The sequence below is a fragment of the Penaeus japonicus genome, unplaced genomic scaffold (genome assembly GCF_977035675.1).
Source record: "Penaeus japonicus unplaced genomic scaffold, GWHDUDI00000001_assembly GWHDUDI00000020, whole genome shotgun sequence".
In the NCBI taxonomy this organism is placed as follows: domain Eukaryota; kingdom Metazoa; phylum Arthropoda; class Malacostraca; order Decapoda; family Penaeidae; genus Penaeus; species Penaeus japonicus.
In genome coordinates, this window is record NW_028234422.1 from 2,751,144 (window position 1) to 2,768,268 (window position 17,125).

The 17,125-nt window shown below is 29.0% G+C and overlaps 1 protein-coding gene across 1 annotated transcript; it reads right to left on the reverse strand.

Annotated features, from left to right (window-relative positions):
* por (Protein-serine O-palmitoleoyltransferase por) lies at positions 1-15,713 on the reverse strand. Its single transcript, XM_086548506.1, has 11 exons — positions 15,370-15,713; positions 13,431-13,508; positions 12,201-12,375; positions 12,074-12,077; positions 9,661-9,680; positions 9,510-9,528; positions 5,331-5,556; positions 4,996-5,102; positions 4,063-4,259; positions 3,616-3,843; positions 1-2,496 (listed from the first exon to the last, which is right to left on the reverse strand). Exons 2-11 carry the CDS (start codon positions 13,506-13,508, stop codon positions 2,288-2,290), a joined length of 1,263 nt encoding a protein of 420 aa, XP_086404632.1. The 5' UTR covers positions 15,370-15,713; the 3' UTR covers positions 1-2,287.
* Between the last annotated feature and the right edge of the window lie 1,412 nt (positions 15,714-17,125).

The following is a 17,125-nucleotide window of genomic DNA, read 5'->3' on the forward strand; positions in this document are numbered from 1 at the left end:
TTAGTTTTGAAAGGAGTAATCCTTGTTTTTTTTTCAAATATTTAATATAAAAATATATAAAGCACAAATATCTAGTAACATTGTATATCTATGTATTGTCTTGACATGAGATGTCATGGTGCCATAATCCTGCTAACTGTATAAACAAAAACAAAAAACAAAAAAAAACATATCACATTTTCTTATGATTCATAATAAAAATGCATTATTTATCATAAATGTACAAAAAAAACAAAAACAATACTTGTCAGAAATGCTTGTATACATTCCAAACACAATACCTGGTCCCCTTATTTAATACAAAATATATTTCCTCTACTTAGCACAGTAAAAGGTTTACATTAGCTAATTCCTGAAAGTAATGATATATCTTTATTCATCGTTAACCCCTTTAGGACGAGAGAAAGAATTTCGGGATATGTGTCACGGATCCTACAATATTGTAAAACTTGTAGCATGATCTTTAGACATTTAGCTGAGACTGGCCTCATGAAATATTTAAATTTACTTTCTCATTGTTCTACTGTAGTACATGGTAACTAAAAAAAATGATATTTTTTTCCTACAATTCTAATTTTTTTTCCTTAATCTTTTCATACCTAAAGATGCTGTCATATGGCAAAGATTACATCCAAGTTCAGCGTTGAATGTATCAGCACCTCAAAACGGTTACACTTTCCCACTATAGCTGGTCGCATAATAAAAAAAAAAGAACAAAATACATAAAAGAATTCAGCTCCTGCACTCCATTTTGTTTACAAACACAGTATAAAATACAAATGAATTCCTTTCACTTGTTGCAGCCATTTTGACTTCTGTGAATTCACTTTCGGTTGGCAAGGCAAGAAAGGAGAAGTAGACATGTAGTTCAAGCCGAAGTTACATTGAAGTTCCATGAAAAGATAATTGGATGAGGGGAATCTGACAGCTGCAAGTAATGTGCTTTAACTGTTAGCGGGTTCAACTTTTGCCATAATGCTTTCACCTTTTCATCCATAAGCAATTTTGAACCCAATCGACTTCTTCATCCTTAATGTCCTAAGCTTGATGATACCTGTATAGCATCATAGCTGTAAATCAGAGTCTCCTGTTCTCAAAATTTGTTGAATTAGAGTATGCCAGATCACTAAGAGGTGTCCAGGGCGACATTCCACATTAAACCAGGGTACCGGGTAAGAGGGGTTTGTTGATCCAGGGAGACTTGGATCTATTTTTGGAAATTTTGTCTCCTTCCTTAACCCAATGACGGCGGTGTGTCACACCCGTGTGATACACCGTTCATGCCTGATGACGGGGCGACGCACCAATGTGACATCCCCAAGACGATATTACTTATGCTCGGTGTAGAGGGTTGCCAGTTCTTGCTGGGCCCATCAGGATTGGGTTAAGGATATTAAACCAACACCAATACCTCTGGGTTCATCATAAACCCTGACATCCCGTTTCTGGGAACTAGGAGGTTTACAATTAGAAACTATTTAATATATTAGCTGTCCAAAAAAGGTGGGTCACTATGCCTTACGGGGTTAATTACTCAGATCTATGACTTAAAATATCAAGCTTAGTAAAATAAATGTAATGTTACAGAATGAATTTGCATAACAAATATAGAAACTGCAAAATGTATTGAAGACAGAATTAAACATGGGCACCTTAATCTGTTTTTAATAGACACACTTTTAACCTGCAAAAGCAAAATCTATATTTCTGCTTTACTTCAAATGCACAATGCCAATTCTAAGACCTTATGGCCGTATCATTTTGCTAACAAAGGCTGCCAAATAAAGGAAAACTTTAATGTCATCTTGCTGAGATGAACAATCAGTCACCTTGTTCATGGATAAAGCATTGGGACAATAATTGGGAAATATTTCAGGTCTAAGAAAGAGTACCAGTTCTATTCAGAGTTCAATCAAAAGACAGTAGTTTAAAGACGGATATATCTTTCTCATTTCTTAACATTAATTTGGTGTGTAACTGTTGCATATAACAAGTTGCAGACCTCTGAAGTTTAACTAAGAATATTGCTAGCCAGCAAAGTGCCTTACCTCCTTCCTAAGTATTATTTTATGGTACATATGTACATGTTAAATCAACACTTTGGACTTGCATATTGTAAGAAAAAAGGTCTCAGTGTCTAAGATTCCATACTCTCCTAAACAAACTAAATTCATCTAGCTATATTCTTCTCATATAAAAAGGGTAATACACTATTATAATGCCCTACGGTTGTACAAATCTGATTTATAAATGGCTTATTGATTTAAAAAAAAAACGCAAAACTACCTCAAATAACAGCATAAACAATATAACAAACAAAGACAACCCAATGACTAGCATAGTCTAAAATGGACCATTTGGTTAGAGTGTGCTTCATGCTATATCCCGTTTCTTGTTGTTGGGGTGAAGAGTCGAACATGATGCCAAGGTACGCCAGGTGAAACATCGCCAACATTCCAAACACCAAGTTTGTACAGATCGTGAAGACTGACCATCCTGGAAGAGAGGGTTTTGGTATTAATAACAAGTAAGATATTTCATTTGTTGGAAAGATGAGGAGTAATTTTCTTCTTTTAAAACGACAGCAGATTCGTGAGATCAAAAGATGGATGAAATTGAGAAAACCTTTTTAAAAATGTGTGTCTGATTTCTTGCTATGCTTTCATGATAATATCTCCTAAAATTATTAATTCAATCACTTTTGTAACTTCATGCCATAGACCTTTCACATAGCTGCCTATTCACACTCATACCATTCAAACCATCTTAGAGAATATTCTAATTTCCTTCATTTTATTTATTTGTTCTTTATCTTCTTAATTTTGTTTTTTGTGCTTTATATTCACATTCAGAGACATCCATCTAACAACACCCTTAACACACTAAACACAGGCAAACTTTCAAAGCAGCAGCCTGTCCTAACAATAACAGAATAAAATCACAAAACAGAATCCTAGAACTAAGAATCCTTAACCCTTCGGGGACGGCCCACACCTGATGACACTCAGCCTGGAATGAGCGTCTGGACTGTGTGTTTTCTTTTATTTTCTAGACTTGTGGCATGATATACGAGTCTATATATAATAAATTAGTTATGTGATACCAATTAGCATCTGGTATGATAGGGCATAATAAACAGCTTGTAATTTCACCAAAAGGAAACACTGCAGTATGAAAGAAACGAACCCCACGAAACATGCCAGCAACAGAGGGGTTGAAACCATGCACCTATTGGGATCATGTCTAAGAAGTGACAATTCCTATTCTTTTACAATCCTCCATCAGTGTGAACAACTGATTCCAATAATTCTACCCTAGCAGTTCTTTCCTGTGAATTATAAATTAAGCTGTCATAACAAAGCAAAATAAGAGGTTACTTCGTTGCAATACAAGCTGTGTACTGAACTATTTGTTTTTAAGAGCCAGACAAGCGTCAGAATCATAATATATATTGCCAATACTGATTATTTTATAAAACATAAGAAACCACACACACAAAAAAAAATTTACCTACACTGGTCTTGGAAACTTAAATGTAAGAAGGTAATGCCTCTAATAAAATAAATAAAATAAAAAGGTGAATAATAAAAAAAATAAAAAAAATCTAACACATACCTTTCTGTGCATGTTCACAATTATCTGGGCAGGGTCTAGCTAATATACAGGCATCAAAAGCGCTTGCTAGCTTATATCTGAGTGAATGCTCAACAAAAGTATAGAAGCCCAAGGATAAAAGTACAGCTGCCAGCTGAAAGTTGAGACCGTGGAAAAGTGCCGACATGCTGTAGGTGAATAAAAGTGCCCAAAACACTCCCAGCTGTCCTCGGACTGGCTTAAAGACATCTGGAGAGAAACAGGAGACGTAATGTTACATAAATTACACTTATCTGATAACTTGGTTGAACTGGATTTAGAATAAAACTGACAAAAAGCAAGAACTAAGAATGGTATCTACTAACCTTTACTGGGAAAGACACATTAAACTTTTGAAATTATTTCATGTATGCCATTTAAGACCGAAAAAGCACAACACTGAAGTCACTGCTTCAACACGTAACTTACATGTTTTCAGCCAATGGTGCATAGGCATGTTCCAGAATACAACAACCTCGCCAAGAGAACGAGGAACTTCTATTGCTCCTGGATTGGCAACTCCTGTGATTTCAAGGCCCGCTAATAATGCAGAGACCTCACTCATGTACGACACAAAGTAATGGCTTGTTCTAAATGAGAGGGCATCTCTGTACGCCAGCATCCATCTGCAAAAATGAATGTCCCTATTATAGATAATGTTTAGGCTGATGATGATTAAATTCAGAAAAAAAGTGTGATATCTGTTTATTCTTATCACTAGAAAGATTTCTTGGAACCACTGTCTATGAACTTGCAAACAACTTTGTAGTGAATTATCACTCATCCACTTCCTTGCTAACTCTAGCATTTTATTACTTTTAGTGCAAGGTGAAAACCAATAATTAACAATGACTTGATTTCTTAATCCAAAAATATCAATGTTTCTCTAGAAAACAAAGAACTCAGTAAATGTCTGAAAATACATCTTACTTATCTTATAATTGGTACTTAACCCCAAAGGGACTGAAAAGTTCAGATATTCATGCCCACCCATTATTGAGGAAACTACACTTTTTTGTCTATAATTTCAATTTTTTCTAATCTGGATATTAATATGGAAAACATGGATTACTTCTGTTGTGTTTCACTAAATGTGCAATTATATCTGAGAGTTACAATTGCCATATTTCATCCTTTAAGAGTTAAACAGATTTTTTCCTTGGGAAACTATACTTCCTTTGAACTTACTGAGATCCATATTGCAATTTTTTAAATGCTTTCCAAAAATTTTTTTACCTTACAAGTAATATTACATCCTATTAATGCCATGGTATAGTGGGTGATGTATTCAAATGGATAGCTTTCTCACAAGTGTCTGTCTATATATAATATATATTTCAAATTAACAGTGCATGTTCTTACTTGTTCCCTGGGTCTGCTAAAACCCATGATATGATGCATGTGGATTTAACCAAGAATAAAAGACTGGCAGCCAGGCTCTGTACGATCCTCAAAACTGGCCACGTTTTCTGTTTTAAACAAATAAATATACATCTTATTACACCTCATGCAAGGCATACACAGAAATCACTTTTATTTCATATATCAAATCAACAAATAACACAAAACTAAATTAATTTATATGAAACTTCAAAATCTCTCTCTATAACATGAACTTCTTTTAAATAACATCAAAATTATCTAATATCATAAACCTATAACATTTTGTCTATAAAACATATTTATCCCTCACTTACCCAGGATGCAGGCTCAAGAACCTTAAGATAGGTCTTGAAGGAAACCCACGGACCAAAGATAATCGAGCCGGGATTCAGGACATACCCAAGGAGCTCGATAAGGCCTGGACAGGTAGTGAGAGAGCGAGCATCGAGATCATACCCGACAGACACCACCTTCATCAGAATGATCATCTGAGCACCTCTTATGCTATGCCAGTCTACCGGATCTGCCCACCACACCTCGCTGGAAAGATTGTGCATTTTGACAATTGTTCAGGTAAAAAGGAACGGCTGTAATCATCAAACTCAAAAGATTATCTTTCAACCAATTGTCAAGAAAATATTTGGTCACATTTCCAAAGATGAAAATGAAACGGGAAGAACATTATATTAATTTTCTTCTATTGTGCGTATCAAAGGACTTATGATACAATCAAAACTACAGATAGAAACAAGAATGCAATGCTTCTTCCAACTCTGGGATTGCTTGTATATATGCACTGTCCACTGTAGTTCTGTTCCAATCATTTTTTTCCTTTATATAGATAGTTCCACAAGTACTTAGTCACCAAGGAGTCAAATTAGTAGGCCTATAATGATCTTAAGAAAAAAAAAAACAACAAACACAAAAATAATAATAATAATGATAATAATAATAATAATAATAATAATAATAATAATAATAATAACAATAATAATGACAATAACAATAAAAATAACATTAATAATAATAATAATAATAATAATAATAATAATAATAATAATAATGATAACAATAATAATAATAATGTTAATAGTAATAATAACTAATAATAATAACAGTAATAATATTAACACCAAAAATAACAACAACAATAATAATAAAAATAACAATAATAATAATAATAATAATAATAATAATAATAATAATAATAATAATAATAATAATAATAATAATAATAATAATAATAATAATAATAATAATAATAATAATAATAATAATAATAATAATAATAATAATAATAATAATAATAATAATAATAATAATAATAATAATAATAATAATAATAATAATAATAATAATAATAATAATAATAATAATAATAATAATAATAATAATAATAATAATAATAATAATAATAATAATAATAATAATAATAATAATAATAATAATAATAATAATAATAATAATAATAATAATAATAATAATAATAATAATAATAATAATAATAATAATAATAATAATAATAATAATAATAATAATAATAATAATAATAATAATAATAATAATAATAATAATAATAATAATAATAATAATAATAATAATAATAATAATAATAATAATAATAATAATAATAATAATAATAATAATAATAATAATAATAATAATAATAATAATAATAATAATAATAATAATAATAATAATAATAATAATAATAATAATAATAATAATAATAATAATAATAATAATAATAATAATAATAATAATAATAATAATAATAATAATAATAATAATAATAATAATAATAATAATAATAATAATAATAATAATAATAATAATAATAATAATAATAATAATAATAATAATAATAATAATAATAATAATAATAATAATAATAATAATAATAATAATAATAATAATAATAATAATAATAATAATAATAATAATAATAATAATAATAATAATAATAATAATAATAATAATAATAATAATAATAATAATAATAATAATAATAATAATAATAATAATAATAATAATAATAATAATAATAATAATAATAATAATAATAATAATAATAATAATAATAATAATAATAATAATAATAATAATAATAATAATAATAATAATAATAATAATAATAATAATAATAATAATAATAATAATAATAATAATAATAATAATAATAATAATAATAATAATAATAATAATAATAATAATAATAATAATAATAATAATAATAATAATAATAATAATAATAATAATAATAATAATAATAATAATAATAATAATAATAATAATAATAATAATAATAATAATAATAATAATAATAATAATAATAATAATAATAATAATAATAATAATAATAATAATAATAATAATAATAATAATAATAATAATAATAATAATAATAATAATAATAATAATAATAATAATAATAATAATAATAATAATAATAATAATAATAATAATAATAATAATAATAATAATAATAATAATAATAATAATAATAATAATAATAATAATAATAATAATAATAATAATAATAATAATAATAATAATAATAATAATAATAATAATAATAATAATAATAATAATAATAATAATAATAATAATAATAATAATAATAATAATAATAATAATAATAATAATAATAATAATAATAATAATAATAATAATAATAATAATAATAATAATAATAATAATAATAATAATAATAATAATAATAATAATAATAATAATAATAATAATAATAATAATAATAATAATAATAATAATAATAATAATAATAATAATAATAATAATAATAATAATAATAATAATAATAATAATAATAATAATAATAATAATAATAATAATAATAATAATAATAATAATAATAATAATAATAATAATAATAATAATAATAATAATAATAATAATAATAATAATAATAATAATAATAATAATAATAATAATAATAATAATAATAATAATAATAATAATAATAATAATAATAATAATAATAATAATAATAATAATAATAATAATAATAATAATAATAATAATAATAATAATAATAATAATAATAATAATAATAATAATAATAATAATAATAATAATAATAATAATAATAATAATAATAATAATAATAATAATAATAATAATAATAATAATAATAATAATAATAATAATAATAATAATAATAATAATAATAATAATAATAATAATAATAATAATAATAATAATAATAATAATAATAATAATAATAATAATAATAATAATAATAATAATAATAATAATAATAATAATAATAATAATAATAATAATAATAATAATAATGATAATAATAATAATAATAATAATAATAATAATAATAATAATAATAATAATAATAATAATAATCAATTCTGTAAAATATCAACTTTGTTAGTTTACTAACAATACATCACAAAATTACAAGTTTTTTTTTATATATCTTACTGATGTTGAAAGGAGTCATTTCACATAAAAGGACTGTGCAATAGTAATGTAAAATGAATTATCTAGTCAAATAGTTCATTCTTATCCACATCTTTCTCAAAAACTGTTAATCTGACTCCAGTTATCTTGCCCAAGTCAACAATGCACATATATGATACACGCAACAGGATGTCTAATTCAAATTCAGGAACTTTTCCTATCCTCAATATTACCATGCAATCCCTCTTCTTCTATCCAGAAACATGAATGTTGAACCTCAAAGTGTTCTCTCTTCAACTAAATTTCACCTCAGCGACTTTAAGCCGTGATCTATGTTCACCTGTGGTTAGACTACTTTCATTTTGATTTTATTCTCAGTGTCAGTGTGTAGCTTACAACCATGCATGCCTTTAATAATCTTGAAGCATAATTAAACACCAGTTATACTTTCATTCAAGTATAATGATTCTCCCAATAACAGTGTTTTCTAAGTAGGAAGGAAAAGCAGACTGACATAACATAGAATTACATAGGCTGGACCCTCGGGAGTTAAACATCAATTAACGTTTACCGAGCTAATTTATAAACGGATATGTAAAAACAAGCCAAAACTTCAACTAGATTTATCAAATACATTTCAGAGGTGGGTTTATTCATATCCACTTGATTAAGCATTTCTACAGTAAATTTAAGTCGACTAAAGAACGACATCCTCATAATTCGACCATCCATCTTCACTATGTATACATACATAACATTTATTTTCCCCTGTAGACTGTGAACCAAACACATAATCTTTCTTTCACAAAAAGAAAAAAAAAAAAGAATTGAGATTGACTAAGCAACCAACACTTCCTCTCGTAAATTCCTTCATGACTTCAAAAGATTCTGGATGGAAGATTTACTGGACATTTTCATACTTACTACCTATCAAAGAGGACATACAAATATACCATGAACTGGTATCATCAAATTTGATAAGTGAGTCACCACTTCTTCATGCAGACAAAGTTGGTATTAGAAACAATGTTTATTGGAAATACAGAATTGAGTCCAACCTTTGGTTAGAGATGTGCCCTGGAGACCACATTACCTTAAGAGTGAGGGATATTAATTAGCATAATCTTTATTAATGACAAGTTTTAATTATAACAACCTTCAGATAAATAGATGGCAAGGGAAAGGTCAGGTCAGGTCATTCTGTGATACCAGAGACAAAGATAAGGAGACTAATTGGGAGATATAAAATCATGTAAATATAATAACTATATTTTGGATTCGTATCATATCCCCGAATGGCAAAAATATGATAATGAGAAGTTTTTACAAGATATCAAGAAAAGAAAAATGACATCTGAATATAGTCTTCCAATCCAAAAGAACAATTGAAGGTACATGATATGCAAGTAAAAAATTATGTCTCTCATAAATTCTTCATCAACCAAAAGGCAGTCTTCTACTTAGCTACTTAGTGCAACAGACACTCTAGCAGGGGACAAGACATCGAGAGAGAGAGAGAGAGAGAGAGAGAGAGAGAGAGAGAGAGAGAGAGAGAGAGAGAGAGAGAGAGAGAGAGAGAGAGAGAGAGAGAGAGAGAGAGAGGAAGAGAGAGAGAGAGAGAGAGAGAGGGAGAGAGAGAGAGAGAGAGAGAGAGAGAGAGAGAGAGAGAGAGAGAGAGAGAGAGAGAGAGAGAGAGAGAGAGACACTCTAACAGGGGACAAGACATAGAGAGAGAGAGAGAGAGAGAGAGAGAGAGAGAGAGAGAGAGAGAGAGAGAGAGAGAGAGAGAGAGAGAGAGAGAGAGAGAGAGAGAGAGAGAGAGAGAGAGAGAGAGAGAGAGAGAGACAGGAAGACGAAGGAGAGAGAGAGAGAGAGAGAGAGAGAGGGAGAGATACGAGAGAGAGAAAGAGATGGGAGGAGATAGGAGAGAGAGAGAGATAGGAGAGAGAGAGAGGGAGAGGAGGGAGAGAGAGAGAGAGAGAGAGAGAGAGAGAGAGAGAGAGAGAGAGAGAGAGAGAGGAGAGAGAGAGAGAGAGAGAAGGAGAGGAGAGGGGTGAGGAGTGGAGAGGAGAGGAGAGGGAGAGGGAGAGGGAGAGGAGAGGAGAGGGGAGGAGAGGAGAGGGAGAGGGAGAGGAGAGGGAAGGGAGAGGAGAGGGAGAGAGAGAGAAGGAGAGAGAGAGAGAGGAGGGAAGAGAGAGAGAGAGAGAGGAGAGAGAGAGTGAGAGAAAGAGAGGGAAGAGAGAAGAGAAGAGAGGAGAGAAGAAGAGAGAGAGAGAGAGAGAGAGGAGAGAAGGAGAAGAAAGGAGAGAGAGGGAGAGAAAAGGAGAGAGAGAGAGAGAGAGAGAGAGAGAGAGAGAGAGAGAGAGAGAGAGAGAGAGAGAGAGAGAGAGAGAGAGAGAGAGAGAGAGAGAGAGAGAGAGGAAATATCACATGATACTTTTTTGTCTTTGGTGATGAGTTAGAAAGGACAGATGGTGATTGGCGAGTCCACATGTTATGCTTTTTCTTACGAGATTCAAGTGCGTGGAAACTGCAACCAGCCTCTGATTTTCAAAAAGACATTTTTACCTAGTCAATCTAATGTACAGGAATATAAAAAATAAGTGTTTCTTATTACTTTTTTATGACTTAATTCCATATTTCAGAATAGTTCAAAGGCCAAGATTCACAGCTATCGATAAAAATAAAACAACAACAAAAAAAAAGAAGTAAAAAAAAAAAAAAATTGATAATAAAAAGAGACGTAACAGCATAATGAAAAGGTCATACTTCAAGTTCTTCTTGTACTGAAATTGCACTGATATGATGATGTCAATCCTTATCCTTTTTCGATATACATCCACACATTTTGGCTAATCGAAGCTAAGAAACAATTCTTATCATAAATGCAATGTTCTAAGTTACCCAGTACAAATGTCCAAGATATCTTTAATCTTATAATTGCTGAAAATAGGTTAGATTACATATCTTTCATCTCATAAATGCTGAAAATAGGTTAGATTGCATAAGTATTGTTCAAATACCATTCAGAAAGAGGCACAGCCTAAACGAAGATGTGAAATTCTAATTTTCCATAAACTCAAGGACTTGCTCAATAAGGGGCCATCTCAGCTTCAACATATATTAATCAAAAAGACAAAACAAAAAAAGCTATGCTAAGATAGGCATAGTATAACATCTTCCTCCCTTTAGCATAGCTAAATCAACAGCCTATGAAGATGATAACCAATTGGGGCCAATGAAGAGATTTTTCTGTATAAGAAAGATACACTCTGATACATAGATGCAAGAAGATGAAGAAAGAAGAAAGTGTGCAGAAAATATACAATAACTTTGTCTTATGGCTTCACCCTCTCCATCAGGCATTATAATTAACTACTGTGATTCCATATTGCAATTTATCTTATATCTACATATCAATTATAAGACATTTTCTAGAATATCATGACATAAATATAATGTTTATTGATTAAAATAAGAAACAAGTCTCTCCACTTTTTTTTACCTTCTGAATATATAAGAAAAAAAGGGAAAAGGCAAGAAATTCCAAAATCAAACAGTTTGGGCTAAATATATGAATATGCAAAAAAAAAATCAGAAACAGGTTCCCAAAATCACAGACAATCCTGCAGAAAAATAAAACACACAACACAGCATAAACATATGACACAAGCAAAAAATAAAAATAAATAAAAAAATTAAAAAAGGATAAATGCACAGACAAAATTTAATTCAACTTTCACACTCACCAAATCTAGTGCTGATTGAGAAGACCAAAGACCACATCAAAATGTTGTAAAGGTGCCGTGCGGAGTCCGTGACCGTTGGGACGACACAGTATTCGTACAGCTCTGACATTGTGAACTGCGACTCCAGTTCGTCTTCGTTGTCCCATGGTTCATCTTCTGGGATCTCGTATATTTCCTAAATACATCATGGAAATACGTTAATTTGTGGCTCAACACTTTACTTTGTGACTTGAAAAATTGATACCAATGTAGGTAGCTATGGATCAATTATTCTGTTTATCGGTACATTTGTATATTTGATATAACTGATAATATCTGACTTTAGTGAAATTTTATGAAACATTTCTATGGATAACTTGCATAGAAGAGAAAAAGTCAAATGCCTCTAACAGGATCTTGATATAAATGTTACAAAAGAGGCCTTAGGAAAGCAAGGTATAAGAAACTCGATCAAACATGCAACTAGTTTCATCATGCATCAAGAAAATCAGAGGTGTGCATGATTGCAAAACAACCCACTGAGACTGAGAATAAAATCAAAATGGATAGAGTCTAAATAAAGCGACTGGTGAACATAAATATAATAAAGAGATGATCATTAATAACAGAAGAAAGATGAATTGAGGAAAAAAAAGACATTTAATACCAAATAAAAACAGACTAGAGGTGTATCCAAAGTTTTCAAAATACAGATAGGTTTGTCATACAGAAACAATAGAGATATCAAAAAAGGGGTGAGAAAAAAAGGCCGATTTCCAAAAGAAGCAATGACAATGTGGCAAAAACTATAAGAAAAATACTAAAGGGGGTAGATAAATGCTCTCCTTGTACTAGGCCAGTGATGCCAAAAAATTTCCTAGATGGAGATGCCATTGTAGAAATCAATTTTCATATAGACTCAAAGGGTTAATACACTTATTTTCAATTTCATTAACTGACTGAAAAAATTTATGTACCTGAGCATGCAATTAAAAAAAAATCATGAAAATAAAAAAAAATTATGATACATTTTGAAAGTTTATCCATGTTATCCCAAGTAATTATACATTTTACACTGGAGTTTCTTGAAATTTTTAAACTTCCCATGGACCTTATTTTACAACCTTTACAGACCCCAAGCGAACCAATGCTCTAGTCTTCTTGCATAACAAAGAACAAAGAATATAATACTGATGCAACAGACAGTAGACAGAAACCAGTCCAAGAAAACCTGACATTTATATCACCTACATCATCATAATAATCCAAGTATTCAACGTCTTCTGCATTGGGGTCGTAGTCGTAGTCGCCATACACAAAGTCATCCATCTGAAATATTCATATGATCGCATTAGTAGAATGAAGATTATACAAGCAAAGCATGGAAAGCTATTGTTTAATACTTTATATATATGTGTGTATATATATATTTACATACATATATATATATATGTATATATATTTATATATATATATATATATATATATATATATATATATATATATATATATATATATATATACATACATACATATCTATATCTATATATCTATAGATCTATATCTATCTATCTATATATATAGATAGATAGATATGTATATATACATATATATGTTTGTATATATATATATATATATATATATATATATATATATATATATATATATATATATATATATATATACCTGTATATCAATAAATAAATCTCTCTCTCTCTATGTATGTATGTATGTATGTATGTATGTATGTATGTATGTATGTATGTATGTATGTATGTATGTATGTATGTATGTATGTATGTACCTATATATCATATAAATATATCATATATATACATATATATATTTTCATATATAAATATATCCATATATCTATATCTCTATATATACATATATATATATATATATATATATATATATATATATATATATATATATATATATATATACATATATATATATATATATTATATATACATTCACTTACATATATGCATACACATATATACATATGCATACATATACACACAAACACACACACACACATTTATATATATATACATATATATATATATATATTTATATATATATATATATATATATATATATATATATATATATATATATATATATACATAAATACCCAATCAGTAATTTTGCAAGCAATCCAGGCCTCCATCCAACAGTAATTATTATTTTATCAAAAGATGAATATATGAACCCTAATCAACTGAGATTTACTATGACTGTGAATGCAACATAAGTACCAATATTGTTTATAAGGGAAGATAAAAATAATGTGTAATTATCACATGTGTACATAATCTTCACTGTCATACATAAAGCTTATACATCCTTACATTTAAGGTATTGTGCTAGCCTAGAGTGCCGTCAATAAATTTACTTCCATATCTTTTGCAACTACGCACTCATTTGCACAAGCATTTTACAGGATCGTCATCCTTTGACTGTCAACAATTTTGTCAATTCATTTGCTGCAAATCGAATCGACCTTTCATAAAAGTTTGGTTTAAGCTGCGGTCGTAGTGTATTGCAGATTAGCATGGAGTCTAACGCCAAACCTGTGACTGGTTTCAAATAATGATTACAGCAAAATATGAAAGCATCTTTATGTCTTCTGTAGTTTTAAAAGCTTCCTTATAATACAGTGTTATGAATTAGCATGATCCAGCATTCCATTAAGATTGAATCATGGCTTAAAAATCATTCACTTCCACTACTAATTTCTATTACATATCTTATTGCTAACCTGACAGCTAGTAAAACCTTTACAATGCTAACATAAAACTAAGTAACTATTATAAGCAAATAATACTTTAACATTAGAATAAAAGAAAACTCTACTACAATCCCTTCATCACATAAATCAAATCAAAGTCAAAATTCTCAACAATTCTTTCCAAAATAAACCTATTTCCCCAAAAACATTCCTCTTTTCCTGTATCTCAGGAAGACAAAACCCATTCCGAATACCGTTAAAACCGTTACATCAAGAACCAATCACCTCAATCCACGCGTCACATAACGAAATAATTCAAAACACTTCAAATGTGATGAATGCAAAATGAATGAGAAAGATTTATGCATTTCGTCTCCAACTCGAAGGAAGTGTCGGCGACCTGATCATCTCAACCCGGTTCTCTCTCTCTCTCCTTCAAACTCCTTTTACCTTGTGGATAATGGCGTTTTCTTTACACTAAATGCCTCCTTCCACTCTCAGGTCCGACGTGGGCGTTCTGGTGGGCGTGCCAGCCTCAACGGGGGTGTGGGCGTAAGGTTTGATGTTAAAGGTACGTGTTTGAAATCTCAAAGCCGCCCATGACACATATTGTATTTCCCTTTTTTTCTCTTCTTCTTCGTATAAACAAACCTAAGGCATTCTTCTCTTCTCCTTCTCTCGTGTTTATCATCCGCGCACAATCGTTGAGTTTTCTCCTTCCTATTGTGATATTTCTCCCTCTTTTCCAATGCTATAAACACCACTCACGCATCTCTGACTTCACTTGCCAATCGAATCACATAATGACCTCTTCGCCGAGTGACCTGTGACCTCGACGTGCATCAGGAGTCGTACGTGGCGGCAACTCTTCAACTTCATCTTGTAAATTGGTTCATATTGCGGTTCACTATTTTTTATTATGTATATTTATATTATGTATATTTATTATATATATTTTTATTATATATTATGTATCGTTCTTATCACTCTTATCGTTGCTATTAGTACTACTACTATTATTATTGTTGTTGTTGTTGTTATTATTATTATTATTATTATGATCATTATTATTATTATTATTATTATTATTATTATTATTATTATCATTATTATTGTTATTATTATTATTATTATTATTATTATTATCGTTATTATTATTATTATCATTACTATTATCATCATCATTATTATTACTTATCATTATGCATTATCAATACCTATTATTTCATCATTACTATTACTTATCATTATGCATTATTAATACCTATTATTACCCTGAATATTATTTCTATTTATCATTATTCATGACCATTATTGTTAGCATTATTATCGCCATTAATATGATTATATCATCATGATCACCATGATAATTACTATTACTTTAGTCACTACTATTATTATCCCTATTATCTTCATTATTATGACTAAGACTACACCACATCTCTATATACTCATCAGCTGACGTGTCACTCCGGGTACTAAAATCCTTTTTAATTAATTATGCAATTGTCTGTATCATCTCTGCCGTATAGAGGTAACAGCTGTTCTTATGATATGAAAAACAACAACAACAACAAAACTTCTTTAGAATGTACCAGAGGAGCTGCATTTTAAGGAAAACGTTGAAACTGAGTACATTTTCAGGCATGTAGCCAAAGTTGAGCGCTAGAGGGTCACAGTGTCAGATGAAATGCAGAATTGAAAGAATGAAAGTGTTGGGGGGAAATATACAGTGAATAGAATTTTGGATGGGATGAGATATACTGTTTATGGTTTCATATTACTGTCTTTATCATTTTCATTATCATTACCATCATTGTAATATATATATATATATATATATATATATATATATATAATATCGCTATCATTATCATTATTATTATTATTAGTGTCATCATTTTCATAGTTACCATCGCTATATTCATTGTCATTATTATCGTTACTATTTTATTATCATCATTATCACTATAGTCGTAATCATCATTATCAACATCATCATTATTATGCTTCTTTGTCGTCAGCTGTGGTTCGCCCAAACATCGGCAAGAACAAGGTGTCTTTAGCATGGGTTTAGAGAACAGACTCCTCCAGCCCATCTTATTTCGAGGCTAAGCATCTCTCATGCACGTTCGGTTGTGTTAGGATTCTGTGATGTATTCAAGTACTTAAGCCACACGTTTCCGTGCTAGGCCTATAGTTCCTA

What these genes read in the sequence shown, in the direction of transcription:
- por (XM_086548506.1), bottom strand. Translation starts at nt 13,508, where the DNA reads ATGGATGACTTTGTGTATGGCGACTACGACTACGACCCCAATGCAGAA. An exon ending in ACTTGGATTATTATGATGAT is followed by an intron (nt 12,376 to 13,430) that starts GTAGGTGATATA and finishes TGATGTATTTAG; the next exon opens with GAAATATACGAGATCCCAGA. An exon ending in GCACCATTGGCTGAAAACAT is followed by an intron (nt 3,844 to 4,062) that starts GTAAGTTACGTG and finishes GTTTCTCTCCAG; the next exon opens with ATGTCTTTAAGCCAGTCCGA.